The 13,548-nt window shown below is 38.1% G+C and overlaps 1 protein-coding gene across 1 annotated transcript; it reads left to right on the top strand.

Moving 5' to 3' along the window:
- Positions 1-7,313: 7,313 nt before the first annotated feature.
- On the top strand, positions 7,314-8,261 carry LOC118628468 (olfactory receptor 52E5-like). The gene has a single exon (XM_036259447.1). It carries the CDS (start codon positions 7,320-7,322, stop codon positions 8,259-8,261), a length of 942 nt encoding a protein of 313 aa, XP_036115340.1. The 5' UTR covers positions 7,314-7,319.
- The last annotated feature ends 5,287 nt before the right edge of the window (positions 8,262-13,548 follow it).

Genomic DNA, 13,548 nt, shown 5'->3' with positions numbered 1-13,548 from the left:
AAAAATGAACACATGGGACTACATCAAACTCAAAAGCTTCTGCACAGCAAAAGAGATAACCATCAAAATGGAAAGGCAACCCACTGTATGGGAGAGCATGATTGCCAATAATACATCAGATTAGGGGTTAATTTCCAAAATATATAGAGTGCTCATACATTTCAACAAAAGGAAGACAAAGAACCCAATTAAAAAATGGGTAGAGGACCTAAATAGAAACCTCTCCAAATAGGACATACAAATGGCCAAGAGACATATGAAGAAATGCTCAACATCACTAATCATAGAGAGATGCAAATTAAAACAAAAATGAGGTATCACCTCACACCTGTCAGAAAGGCCACCATCAACAAATCATCAAACAAGAAGTGTTTTCAAAGATGTGGAGAAAAGGGGACTCTAGTCCATTGCTGGTGGGAATGCATACTAGTGCAGCCACTATGGAAAACACTATGGTATTATCTCAAGAAATTAAAAATTGAACTGCCATTTGACCCAGTGATCCCACTTCTAGGAATATACCCTAAGAAGCCTGAAATACCAATCAGAAAGAATATATGTACTCCCATGCTTATAGCAGCACTATTTACAATAGCTAAGATCTGGAAACAGCCCAAGTGTCCACCAGTAGACGAATCGATAAAAAAGCAGTGGTACATATACACAATGGAGTACTATGCAGCTGTAAGAAAGAAAGATCTCTTATCCTCTGAGATGACATGGATGGACCTGGAGAGTATTATGCTGAGCGAAACAAGCCAAGCAGAGAAAGACACATATCACATGATGTCACTTGTCTGTGGAATATAATGAACATAACAGTGTGAGAAACAGGGTGGACCCAGAGACATGGAAGTAGGGTACAAACTGACAATCCTCTAAAGAGGGGGTTGGGGGAAGGAATAAAGAGAAACCACAGAACTTATATGCATGTATGCATAACCATTGTACATAGACAATGCTGGGTGGGGGATGGGGTTGGATGTGGTGGAGGGTGTCCAGGGGGGAAAAAGGAGAAACATCTGTAACAAAAATAAATTAATAAATATTGAAAAAAAAGAAGATCGACTCCAAAAGGCAAAATGAATGAATGAATGAATGAATGAATGAATGAATGAATAAATAAATAAATACAATCACTGAAAAGTTAAAAACATAAGTCAAAACTAGGAGAAATTTATCCTGTGATAGAAGCCCAGAATTTAACACCATTTCTGCTCTGAGAACTTTTGCCAATTATGAATAAATAAGTATAAAACGGAGCAAAAAATCGGCAACTTCTGAGCATGAGGAGACAAAAAAACCAAAGGCTTGGACCCGTTAAGAATAGGGTCTGATAATCATCCTCCCAAATACACATTTTAAACTTGGGATATATAGTCAGGGTGTGGTTGAAATGAAGTTCATTGCCCAGCCAGTGTGGCTCAGTCCCATGGATTGAGCTTCCTCCCATGGACTGAGAAGTCCTGGTTCATTTCCAGGTCAGGATACATGGTGGGCTTGTGGACTTAGTCCCCAGAAGGGGGCGTGCTGGAGCAGCCAATCCATGTATCTCTCTCACATGGATACTTTTTTTATCTTTCTCTCCCTTCCTCTCTCTCTAAAAAATCAATAAAACACATTCAAAAAAAGAAATAAAGTTCATCAATCTTTTTTTACACTAGTAGCTCTTAACTTGATTATGTCCACAAAGCCCCTATTTCTAAATACAGCTGCATTCACAGGTACCTGGGGATTAGGACTTCAGCATATCTTTTTGGGAACACATTTCAAGCCATAACATTTTTTGATTCCTTATTAGAAATTGTTCATTTAGTGGTTGACTATAATATATATCCCATTAGTTCATTATGGAAATTAAATGAAATACTGAGTAATAATTGGAATAGTTGACACATTAAGTACTCAACAAAGACATTATTACTCTCACTAGTGTAACCCTTGGCATCACTTCATGTTCAGTTTTGATTTCCTTCTTTAAGGTGGCAGAAAACATTCTTTGATGTACTGTATTTCTAACAGTTAGTATGATGCTTCATACAAAAAGGTTAAAATGTTTGTTCAGTGAAAAAGTAGAAGTGATTTTATCCTTTCAACAATCCTCTGTCACAAGATTCAATATCCCCATATTTAAGATGAGAAAGTTGTGACTTCAAAATGATACATTTTTTTACTAATATCTTGTAGCAACTAAGTGTCTGTCTAGTTTCTAGTTTTACATTCTAAATTCTAAAACTATTCCATACTCTGCCTACATGGAATGATTACAGAGAAAAATACTGTTTCAATATTAGAAAATACATAAATTACACCCACTAGATCAATACATTAATGCATAAATATTATATAGCAAACTTCATACATTTTGAAGCTAGTGAAAAAGTTAAAAAATGAATTTTTAAATGTGTAGAACAAAAATAAAAAGCCAGTTTATTAACATGGAAAAATATTTTTTTCTTTTAAAGTATAGTATAATTGCTATTAAAATCGGAAACAAGTTAAGGTTTTTCTAATCAGCTTTTTGAAATTATTTACTAAAACATTTAATATATTATCAACTTGATAAAATAAAATTCAACTAGTACATGAAGAAGACACGTATATAACAAAATTAAAATTCATCATTATTTGCAGGTAATATAATTTTCTTCCTGAAATATTGACAGAATAGTCTGAAAAAATTGCTGTTAACAAAATCTTCAGTGTTGTTAACTAAAACTCAGATATATCTTATGACAATGAAAACCATTTAAACACATACTACCCAAAGTACACAATCAGAGTAACAACTGCAAGCATATATGTAAACATTGTTGAGGGTCATTGAGTGGACATGATCACAGGTTGACCAGAAAGCTTCACCCAGGCAATCAGAGACTTCTCATTTCTTCCACTGTCCTTGGGAGGTGGAATGTACAATCCACCCACCATTCACACACTAAGAGCTATTTCAAGGACACAGTCTTAAGAGAGTAAAGTGTTGAGATCATCTGGATAGTGAAAGAGTCTATATAAACATTTTAAGATTCTGGCAGGTGGGTGTGAAGATCTACTTGCTGACCAAGAAAAAGAGAGAATCTTAAAAGCAGCAAGAGAAAAACAGTTAGTTACCTACAAGGGAGTTCCCATAAGACTTTCAGCTGATTTCTCAAAAGAAACTTTGCAGGCCAGAAGAGAGTGGCAAGAAATATTTAGAGTGATGAAAAGCAAGAACCTACAACCCAGATTACTTTATCCTGCAAAGCTGTCATTTAGAATGGATGGACATATAAAGAGTTTCCCAGACAAGACAAAGCTAAAGGAGTTCATCACCACCAAAACATTATTATATTAAATGTTAAAGGGTCTTTTCGAAGAAAAAGAAGATAAAAAATATGAACAAACAAAATGGCAATAAATACATATCTATCAACAATTGAATCTACAAACAAGTGAACAGGCAGAACAGAAACATTCTCATAGATACAGAGAACATTTTGTTGGTTGTCAGATGAGAGGTATTAGGGGGAAGGGGTGAAAAAGGTGAAGGGATTAAGAAGTACAAATTGGTTGTTAGACTGGCAAACCTCAAAAAGCAGGGGGGTGGTGGGTGGGAAGAAATAAACCAAAGAACTTATATGCATATATGCATAACATATGGACACAGATAAAAGTGTTCAAAAAGGCAGGAGTGGGGCTGGAGAGGAGAGGAGGGGGTTAATAGGGGAAAAAGGAGGAACATCTGTAATACATTCAGCAATAAAGATAAGTTTAATAAATGCATAAAATAAAAGATAATTTAAAAAATTATTGAATACAGTTATTAAAACAAATATAGGTCAGGGTTTAGATACTTATGCTAGAATTCTGGCTTTGCCATTTACCAAATGTATATATATTTCTGAGCTGATTTTGAGGAAATACTGGGTTATCCCTAAACTGTTCTTGCCCTGTGTTCATTGTCTGTCTTTCATAAGTAACAGTTCACTTGGTACCATAGTGAGGTTTAAAGTGTTGGGCACTTCCTGGCCAGTTTGGCTCACCTGTTAGAGTGATGACTGTTGGACCAGAGAGTCATGGGTTTGATTCTGGTCAAGGGCATGTATTCTCGGTTGCGGTTCAGTCCCCAACCCTGGTCAGGGTAGTGTGGGAGGCAACTATTCGATATGTCTCTCTCATATCGATGTCTCTCTCCCTCTCTCTCTCTTTCTTCTTCCCACTCTATCTGAAGATAAATGGAAAATTATCCTTGGGTGAGAATTAAAAAAAAAATAAGGTGTTGGCCAGTATGTCTCTGACTGACTAGACTCCTGGGACCTATTTGGGGAGGATACTTGCTGGAGGATGCAAATTTCAAATCATCTACACCCAGAAGGTAACTCTGACCAGAAATTATAGACCTGGATCCTCAGGGATATGGAAATTTTCTGCCCTAGTACTCTAGGCCTAGGGACACAAGCCACTGTGTGGAGGCCCTCCCCAGGGGCCTGGAGCTCAGTATAACTCCTTGGCTGTGGTTATTGGGAACTCAGTCACATGCCAGCTGAAGTCTGTGGCATCCAGTTCTTCGCAAACAACTTCTCAGATGCTGGGCAGAGGTAAGTGAGTCAGCCCCTGGTTATGCTGGAAGAGGGTTCACAGTGACAGTAACTAAAGTGATTCATGAGGATGATGGAGCTCCTGTGACTCCACCAGAGGCTTTAGAGAAGGCCACCTGCAAACAATGTAGCAAAAGAGAAAGGCTAGAGTTGTGTTGACAATAACTGAATCCACAGCTATATGTCACTTACTAATGCAGAAGCACACAGCATGACACTCATTGTGCTAAGAAAACAGATATAAAAAAACCCAGGAACATTTATGTAGATACAAACATATGAACAAAGAATATTGTTTGCAAACACGGAGGGAAATAACCATGGTGACTAATATTAGCTGGCACAAATGAGGTCTTTTCTTCCCTACTTCCTTCTATTTGTCACCTCAGAGGAGCACAATCATCCTAGTGAAAGAAAGTTACAGTATATTTAGAAATGGCACACAGAGAGGTTGAGAGATGGGAACCTGGGTAAAGAACTTATCCAATTCTGCTGCAAAGGATAGAAGCCAGTCCCTGGGAGAAGCTCAGTTTACCCCAGGAATTCAGTGTCTGAAAGGGAAGAGAGAGGTTCAGAAAAGGAGAGGAAGAGAGAGCCTCAGAGAGTTATGGTGAAGGTAAGCTTAGAAAACATACATGGAAGAGCTTATTCAACGGGAAAAAAACAAACCAGGTTAAACAAAAAAAAGTTGGAGATGACTGCATCAACAGTGGTCATAGTAATGACTGTGGTGGCTGCAGAGGCACTGACCTAGATAGACAATACATTTTGCCAACAACAATAAGTATGTTGACCAGGAGCATTCTGAATGTGTAATATATTTAGAATGCCAAAGCAGCCTTTTAAAAGTTTCCCTACAAAGACTGTTAGAAAATGAAAGAATTACTATGACAGTGGAAACCTTCTGTGAGGCCAAGAAGCAAAATACTGGCATGACCAGACTTTAGGCTTCATGAAGTTGGGGACTTTGACTCAATCTGTGCTGCTTGCCTGCATCTAGAACAGTACTTGGAAGACAGGAAGCACTCACTAAATATGTGTCAAATGAATTAAAGGTTAATAACTGGGAACTTCTATAATATAATAGATGAAGGTAAAGAGTGGTAGTGGTGGTAAGTTTGCAGATGATTCTAAACATAAGAGGAAAGCTGAAGTCATTGGGAGTAGTTATTAAGCATGTAAAACTCCATATAATTTTAGGACCTTGATACATAAACTTAATCTTTAATCGCAGTAACAATGTAACAAATATGACCATGTTAATAACCTCCACCCTCCTGCCCACCCTGAGTGCCACCACAAGGAGTGAATAGAGGACTTTTCAAACTGTAAGTCCTCAATCCTTCTCCCCTAGTTCTGCACAGAGCCCCCTGCCCACTTTTCTTAGGGTGTGAATCACTGCTTCTCAATCCCATGTTATCAATGGGATTATACAGGGCGGGGCAAAAATAGGGTTACAATTGTTCCAATGGAAAATAATACAATAATTAAAAAATAAGAATAAACTCTGTTTTGCATACTCACAACTGTAAACCTACTTTTGCCCAAACCCAGAATTGATCAGTCACATGTTTTCATAATAAAAAACATTGAGGGCCATCGATGAAAAGGACAGAATCATAGAAAAAGTTAAGATAAAAGATTATGCACATCTTAATTAACTCAGTAGTTGTGAAGGGGGGGGGGAATAGACTTGGTAGCTATTTCTGAAAACTAATACTATTAAATGCTTAGAAAGTTGACCTACTCCAATCAGTCACTAACAGCATGATACAAGATAACATTGTCTTCACCCTGACACCTCTCATAACTCAACTCATCTGACTACAAATGCAGTTGCTGCCTTTAATACATTTTTGACAGTGCAACCTGAGTGATATTTTTGAAATGCAAGTCCGATCACACTACATGGCTTAAAACCCCACAATTTCTTATTATTTCTAGGATGAAGATAAAACTCCTTAAAATTAACTACAAGGACCCATCACTCAGTCTTTGCACCCCTTTCCTATTAATTATAAATATTATTTCTGCTCAATTCCCTCTTCCACTTCTTAGTGGATTCTCATCCATCGGCTATCAATTTAGTTAACACTTCCTCAGGAAAGCACTCCCCATGAACATATAACATAAGATTTTCTAGTTCTAAGAGAGACCACTGTTTTGCTAAATTATATAATAGTCTCCAAACATGTCTAAATGTCTTAATTCCATTCCTTAGCTCATAACCAAACACCAGCTATCCAATCCATCCACATAGATTGTTTTTATATTTTTTTCATACTTTTCAAGAATGTATTATTCCCTTGGACCATCAGACTCGCTGAGTCATCATCTCTACCGCAGTCCCCATCTAGTGACATTTTACACACACACATACACATACACCATCTTGTTTATGTTTAACATTCTGATTAATGGATATTTGCTAATTCACTGCTGTATACAGGTTCTTCCTTAGAGACTGGAGGGAAGAAAGACATGAGAAGTGCAGAATTGTTGTATTTGAACATTTTCCGCATGGTTTTCTATGTAGGTGGAGCAAATACCTAGAAGTGAGAGTGTCTTTTTAACTGTGCCTCCTATTCCCTCTCTAGGTCTCTTCTCCTATATTATGGAATTAAAGAATGACTTTTCTGTTTCTTCAGAAAATAGGCAACATGCTATGAAGGAGGTTAAGTTCCCCTGCTGGAAGCAAGAAAACTCCTGCAAGAAACGTGTCCGTAACCGATTTGCACTGATATGCTGCATCCCAACAATACCCCGTTCCACCCTCCTTCCTTCCTTCTGATGGGCATTCCAGGGCTGGAAGATGTGCACATCTGGATCAGCTTCCCCTTCTTTGCAGTGTATCTAATAGCCCTCCTGGGGAACATCATTATCCTCTTTGTGATCCAGACTGAACGCAGCCTCCACCAACCCATGTTTTACTTCCTGGCCATGTTGGCCTGCACTGATCTTGGCCTATCCACAGCCACCATTCCCAAGATGCTGGGGATTTTCTGGTTCAATCTCAGGGACATTGTATTTGGTGCTTGTATCACACAAATGTACACAATCCATATATGCACTGGCCTGGAGTCTGTGGTGCTGACAGTCATGGCCATAGATCGTTATATTGCCATCTGCAACCCCCTGAGATATAGCATGATCCTCACCAATAAGGTGATAGCCGTCCTAGGCATAGTCATCATAGTCAGGCCTTTGGCGTTAGTGACTCCATTCATATTTCTCATCCTGAGATTGCCTTTTTGTGGTGTGCGGATTATCCCCCACACCTATTGTGAACACATGGGTTTAGCAAAATTGGCTTGTGCTAATATCAGGGTCAATGTTATCTATGGCTTAATTGCTTTCTCAGTGGGATACATTGACCTTTCTGTGATTGGATTTTCCTACATTCAAATCCTCCGAGCAGTCTTCCACCTCCCATCCTGGGATGCCCGGCTAAAGGCTCTCAGCACTTGTGGCTCCCATTTCTGTGTCATGTTAGCTTTCTACCTGCCAGCCCTCTTCTCCTTCATGACATATCGCTTTGGTCACAACATCCCTCATTACATCCACATACTTCTGGCCAATCTGTACGTGATTATTCCCCCTGCTCTTAACCCTGTAATCTATGGGGTCAGAACAAAACAGATAAGAGAACATGTACTAAGGATGTTTAACCATAAAGGTTACTGACATTTAGTCCCAGAAGGATAGTTTATTGAAACAATAATGAGATCAAAACAGAAGCAAACACTGAACATATTTTTATTAAACCCCTCTGGCATTCCCACACAAGCCAATAGCGTGACATGTCCTCTACTCCTTATAATGTGCACACACTGCTGCAAGGCATAGCTCAGACATCTCAAAACAATCTCTCTACTTTGTCACAAGAAAAGAACAAAACATATGTCACATTTAAACCCCACTGCTAATCCAAGATTTCTAAAGGAAGATAAAAGTCGTGCAAAATATTGTGCCTTGACATAACTGCTTCCAATAATTTCCTTTCACACAGAGATTCTCTTCATTCATATGCCAGCAGCTGAAGTTTATGCTTTAAAAATGATGTGGGATTTTGTAAAAACCAAGCAGGGTACAGTGGTAACAGAAATTAACCAGGAGTCCTAAAACCCAGGTTTAAATTCAGGCATTGGCTTTGACTGGGATATTTACATGAAAATTTCACTTACAGCTCTTTGAGCTTCAGTATCCTTGCCAATGATTGCTGTAATGCAATATTAACTTGACACTGTGAACTCAAACAAACAAACAAAAAAACTGTTGTGAAAATCTTTGCATCTTGTAAAAAAAAATTAATAGATTTGGAAATAAATGTATTTCGAGTGTGGTGGTTACTTCTACCCTATGCAGATTTAGTTTACCAAATACAATTCTAGCATAGTCACTGGTATGAAGTGATGTCTCCAGCTCCAGGTTACCCCAGTGCTTGGGGCTCAAAGGAGACTTGCAGCCCTCACCTTGGTCAGAGGGTCTTTCAGTCAGGAGAATATAAAGCCTGAAGGGTTGAGAGAGTTATACCTGTGCTTGAGGACTAAGCGAAACCCCATCCCCTGGTTACGGTGCACTTTAGGGAAGACTGTAAGAGAGCGGCTGCAGACAGTATATAAAGGCATTCTGATTAGAGTAGAAGTTAGAGAAGACTTGATTGGGGGAGGGATATTCTAGGATATATCTAGGGATATTCTGAAAAAATAAGAAATTGTCTTCTGATTAGAAATGAGACCCTGGTTGACTCTCGAGGTAGCATGAGCAAAGAATATGCAGAGAAGAGGGCTAAGGTGACAGTAATGTAAACTGAGAGGAAGTGAACCGAAGATATAATGCTTTGTATAAATATATTAAAAAATGTATGAAGTGATTATTTTCTAAATAGAAATTACGACATTGACATGAACAAGATTTACAAAATGTAAGCAGATCAAAACTATAAATGAAGGTGATAAAACAGTCTTTGCAGATTTTCTTCCAAGTAAGATGTTAGGTCATGATAACTTTTCATGTTTCATATGCTATATGAACTTTTTCACAATACTAAAAAATGTGCAAAGCTTTCAAAATCATTTTAGAAAATTAACGTTATTCTAGTGGCAAAATAAGAAAAGAGAAAAAATACAGAAGAAGAATTTCAGAAAAAAGAAAAATACAGATGAACCACATATACAAATTTAGACACAAAATTAAATAAATCTCACAAGCTGATTTGGTTCTATATTTAAAATATAAAATAATATTCTTATTAGAAAAGTGCTTACTGAGTGCCAAATGATTTATTTGCATTACCTCATTCAATTTTCAAAATAATCCTAGAAGAGAGCGATACCAGTATTAATGTCAGTTTATGTAAGTAAAAATTTACTTAAAAATGATAAATTTTTTCACTAATATCATGTAACCACTAAGTGTCACTCTAATTTTACATTCCAGGTTCTAAACCTATATCATACTCTTTCTGTATAGAATAATTACAGAGAAACAATGTTTCAACATTAGAAAATACATAAATTAAATCCACTAAGTGAATAAATTAATGCATAAATATTAGATAGCAAAACCCATAAGTTTTAAGCTAGTGAAAATTTTTAATATATAAATTATTTTTATTGTGCAGAACAAAAATTAAAATTCTGTTCAATAACATGGAAGAACAATAGCTTTTTAAAACTATATAATTGCTATTAAAATCAGAAATAAGTTAAAGTTTTCCAACCAGCTTTTGAAATTATTTACTAAATATTTCTTATGATATCAACTTGATGCAATAAAATTCAACTAATAAATGAATAAAACATGTTTATGAAATAATTAAAAGTCATCATTATTAGCAGGTAATACAGTTTCCTTCCTGAAATATTGACAGAATAGTCTAAAAAAATGTTAATAACAAAGTTTTTAGTGTGGTCAACTGAAAAGTATGTAAAAACCCAGATGTATCTTATGATAATGAAAACCAGTGCAGGACTTAATACCCAAGTGCTCAGAGTGACAACTACAAGCATGTATGTGTGTGTGTTGAGGGTCATCAAGAGAACATGATCGTAGGTTGACCAGCAATCTGGATCCCAGAGAACAGAGGCTCCTCATTCCCTTCCCTATCTTTGGAGTGTACATTCCACCCACCATTCACACTGCCCACCACTCACATACTAAGAGCTGTTTCAAGGGCATAGTCTTAAGGGAGAAGTGTTGTTGAGACCATGAGAACAGTGACTAACCTAGTGAAGGATTCTATAAACATTTTAAGATTCTGGCAGGTGGGTGTGAAGATCTACTTGCTGTCTAACCACAGGATATAAATTAGAGTGTGGTTGAAATGAAGTTCATCAATTTCTTGTTAACTGGTAATTGCTAATTTGATTACATCAACAAAGACCCTATTTGTAAATACAGTCAAATGCACAGGTATCTGGGGGTTAGGACTTCAACTTACCTTTTTTGGGGGGGTGGGGACACATTTGGCAGAACCAGTGATTGATGTACTATATGTCTAACCTATATATAGTGTTTTGTACAAAATAGGGTCATAGTGTCTGTTTAATGATACAGTAAAATAAATTTTGTTTTCTCAACAGCCTTCTGTCAGAAAGAGGAGGAAATTATAATTCTGAGAATTTATAAGGTTGTCCAAGGAGAAGTAATCAGGGAGTTAGGACAAGTGTTCAAACTCAAGCCTCACGTAGTCCTTTTACCACATCCCCATGATTTGAGAGTAGAGAGGGATTGTTTATTTATGAGAAACCCTGAGGACCAGGATATTTGGCCCAGTATAAGCTGCATGTTCTAGCAACATACTTTTATTGAATGGTGATTGACTAATGCAATAGTTTTCTCCATTGAGCATGTCAATCAACTTTATTTGCTGCTGCCAAGGGCTTTGCTGCTTCACTCAGAACCTCATGGTAGCAAGGTAGAGGTAGGGCAGGAGAGGAGTTAGTGAATGGAAGGGACGAAATTACAGTTGTGGGTAAGAAAGTGTGAGATCTAAAACAAGACTCCATTTGCTCTCCTCTCTCCGGGATTCCTGTGCTCAAAGCTCCAAAGATCCTTCTTTTAGCCTGAATATCCCTGTCCTAACAATCATCTGGAGATCTCTCCAGGAGAGGCTATTCTCCAGGTCTTACTGTACATCACTTCAAAGTAGTTACTGTACTGGTGACAATCCTGTTTCCCCAAGGAATCAAGGCTAAAGATTGCTCTGTGGAAAGTGAGTATTGCTAACAGTTGTATTTTCTTAGACAAAATCACTATATATATATATATATATATATATATATATATATATATATGCCATAAAGGTAACATTTAGATACAGGTTTTTGTTTACACATTTGTGTAAACAAGGGCACTCACAGGGATCTGCTTTGGTCCAGACTACAGTGTTCCCACTGCAGGAGAAGGGCTCAGGGTGAAAGTGCCCCCTGCCCCCTCAGTGGTCCTTTGAGATACATGCTCCTTTGGTTGCTGGGATGTTCCTCTATCACCTCCCTCTACAGAGTTACAGTGCTGAGGATAGTTTATTCAGTTCTTACACATAGGTCTATCCATAGAAATTTTTCCTGAGGAGATTCTCATCACACAATTTCCCCCATTCTTTTCCCAGAGTTTCTTTTTCTTTATTTAGACTCTCCAAAAGCCCTTTGCTCTCTCCTCCCTCACTATTCACAAAGCTGAACTAAGCTTTTCATGATATACTCTCTTGAGAAATAGACCACAGAGATTCAGGGCACAGGTACATAACAAGAGCTCATATCCTATGAGTATTGGGGAGGGAGGGGGGATAGTAGATCCAGGACCCATAAAAACCGCCTCTAGAGCCCGTGGATGGCCAGTTTAGGTGCTTTTCCCAACAGCCAGAAACAGCAGTGGTGCAGCCTTCTGAAGACGGTGAGTCTCAAGCTCAGTCCCGGAACATTATGAGGAAGACAATAAGGACGGAAGGGAATTTGGGAGCCTGTATGTACAGGAGATGGAACTCTTTCACTAGGGTGTAGAAGCCAAAGCTGTCAAGAGACTTAGATTCTGGTACGAGGGGGAGTGGCACAGACTGACCTAAAGCTGTTATTTCATTCAGAGCTCAGGGTGAGTCATTCTGTGGACAGACAAGGGTTGTCGATCCACAACTTCTGTAGGCTCAAAGACTCCTACCAGATTATGGCCAGGAGGTCAAGGCTCTGTTTCTGGTGGGTCTTTTCTGCACTAGTCTAAATTCATGTATGAGCCAAAGTGATGACTCCTTTGCTAGGCAATCATAGCTGGGCTTGGATCTTCTGTTGTAATTTTGGTTCATTAAGTACTTGTATGGCCTTCCCAGACTGTCAAAATTTTATATTCAGAGACTGTGTTTTGATCATTAGTGCCTAGAACAAGGAAACATTACAACAACTTCTTTGTGAAGATCAGCCCGTGAATGCAAACTAATAGCATTGAAGTAATCTGGATCAGTGCAATGCCCAGATAGCCAACTATTCCTCATTTCTCAGATAAGGAGGCCTTAGTTTTGCTGAGGAGAATACAGCCAGAGAGGCAAACGGCCCCGCCTATTAAGGAACTTGAAAGGGACTATAAAGCAGAGCAGGAAGTATACTACTGTGCAAGAGAATAGATTTGTGCTCTAGGGGGTCTGAAAAGAACATTTCTTTTCTGTACCTATTACAAGATCCTCTTTTAAAGATCTTTTAAGCATGTTTTAAAGAATGTCCTCGGTGACATTTTTCACTGCAGTCTCTCTCTGCCCCTCAACTTCTCTTACACTAAATTCTGTGGTCCTCCCACCCCTCAAATACATCCTTTCTTCTCTGCTTGCAAGGCCCTTGTTCAGATGTAATCACTTCTCCTTCAGGGCTCTCCAAAAAGAGTGTCCCTGTCTTCTGTGTGACTCCCCTTCATCCCATCTATAGCACATTACCTCCCTGTTTCAAAGCTTCTGTGGTTTCTTACAGTGTATAAGACATCTATTGCT

Source organism: Molossus molossus, unplaced genomic scaffold (assembly GCF_014108415.1).
Source record: "Molossus molossus isolate mMolMol1 unplaced genomic scaffold, mMolMol1.p scaffold_m16_p_13, whole genome shotgun sequence".
In the NCBI taxonomy this organism is placed as follows: domain Eukaryota; kingdom Metazoa; phylum Chordata; class Mammalia; order Chiroptera; family Molossidae; genus Molossus; species Molossus molossus.
The sequence above is the reverse complement of the archived record's forward strand: the minus strand, read 5'-3'. Positions and strand labels throughout refer to the sequence as shown.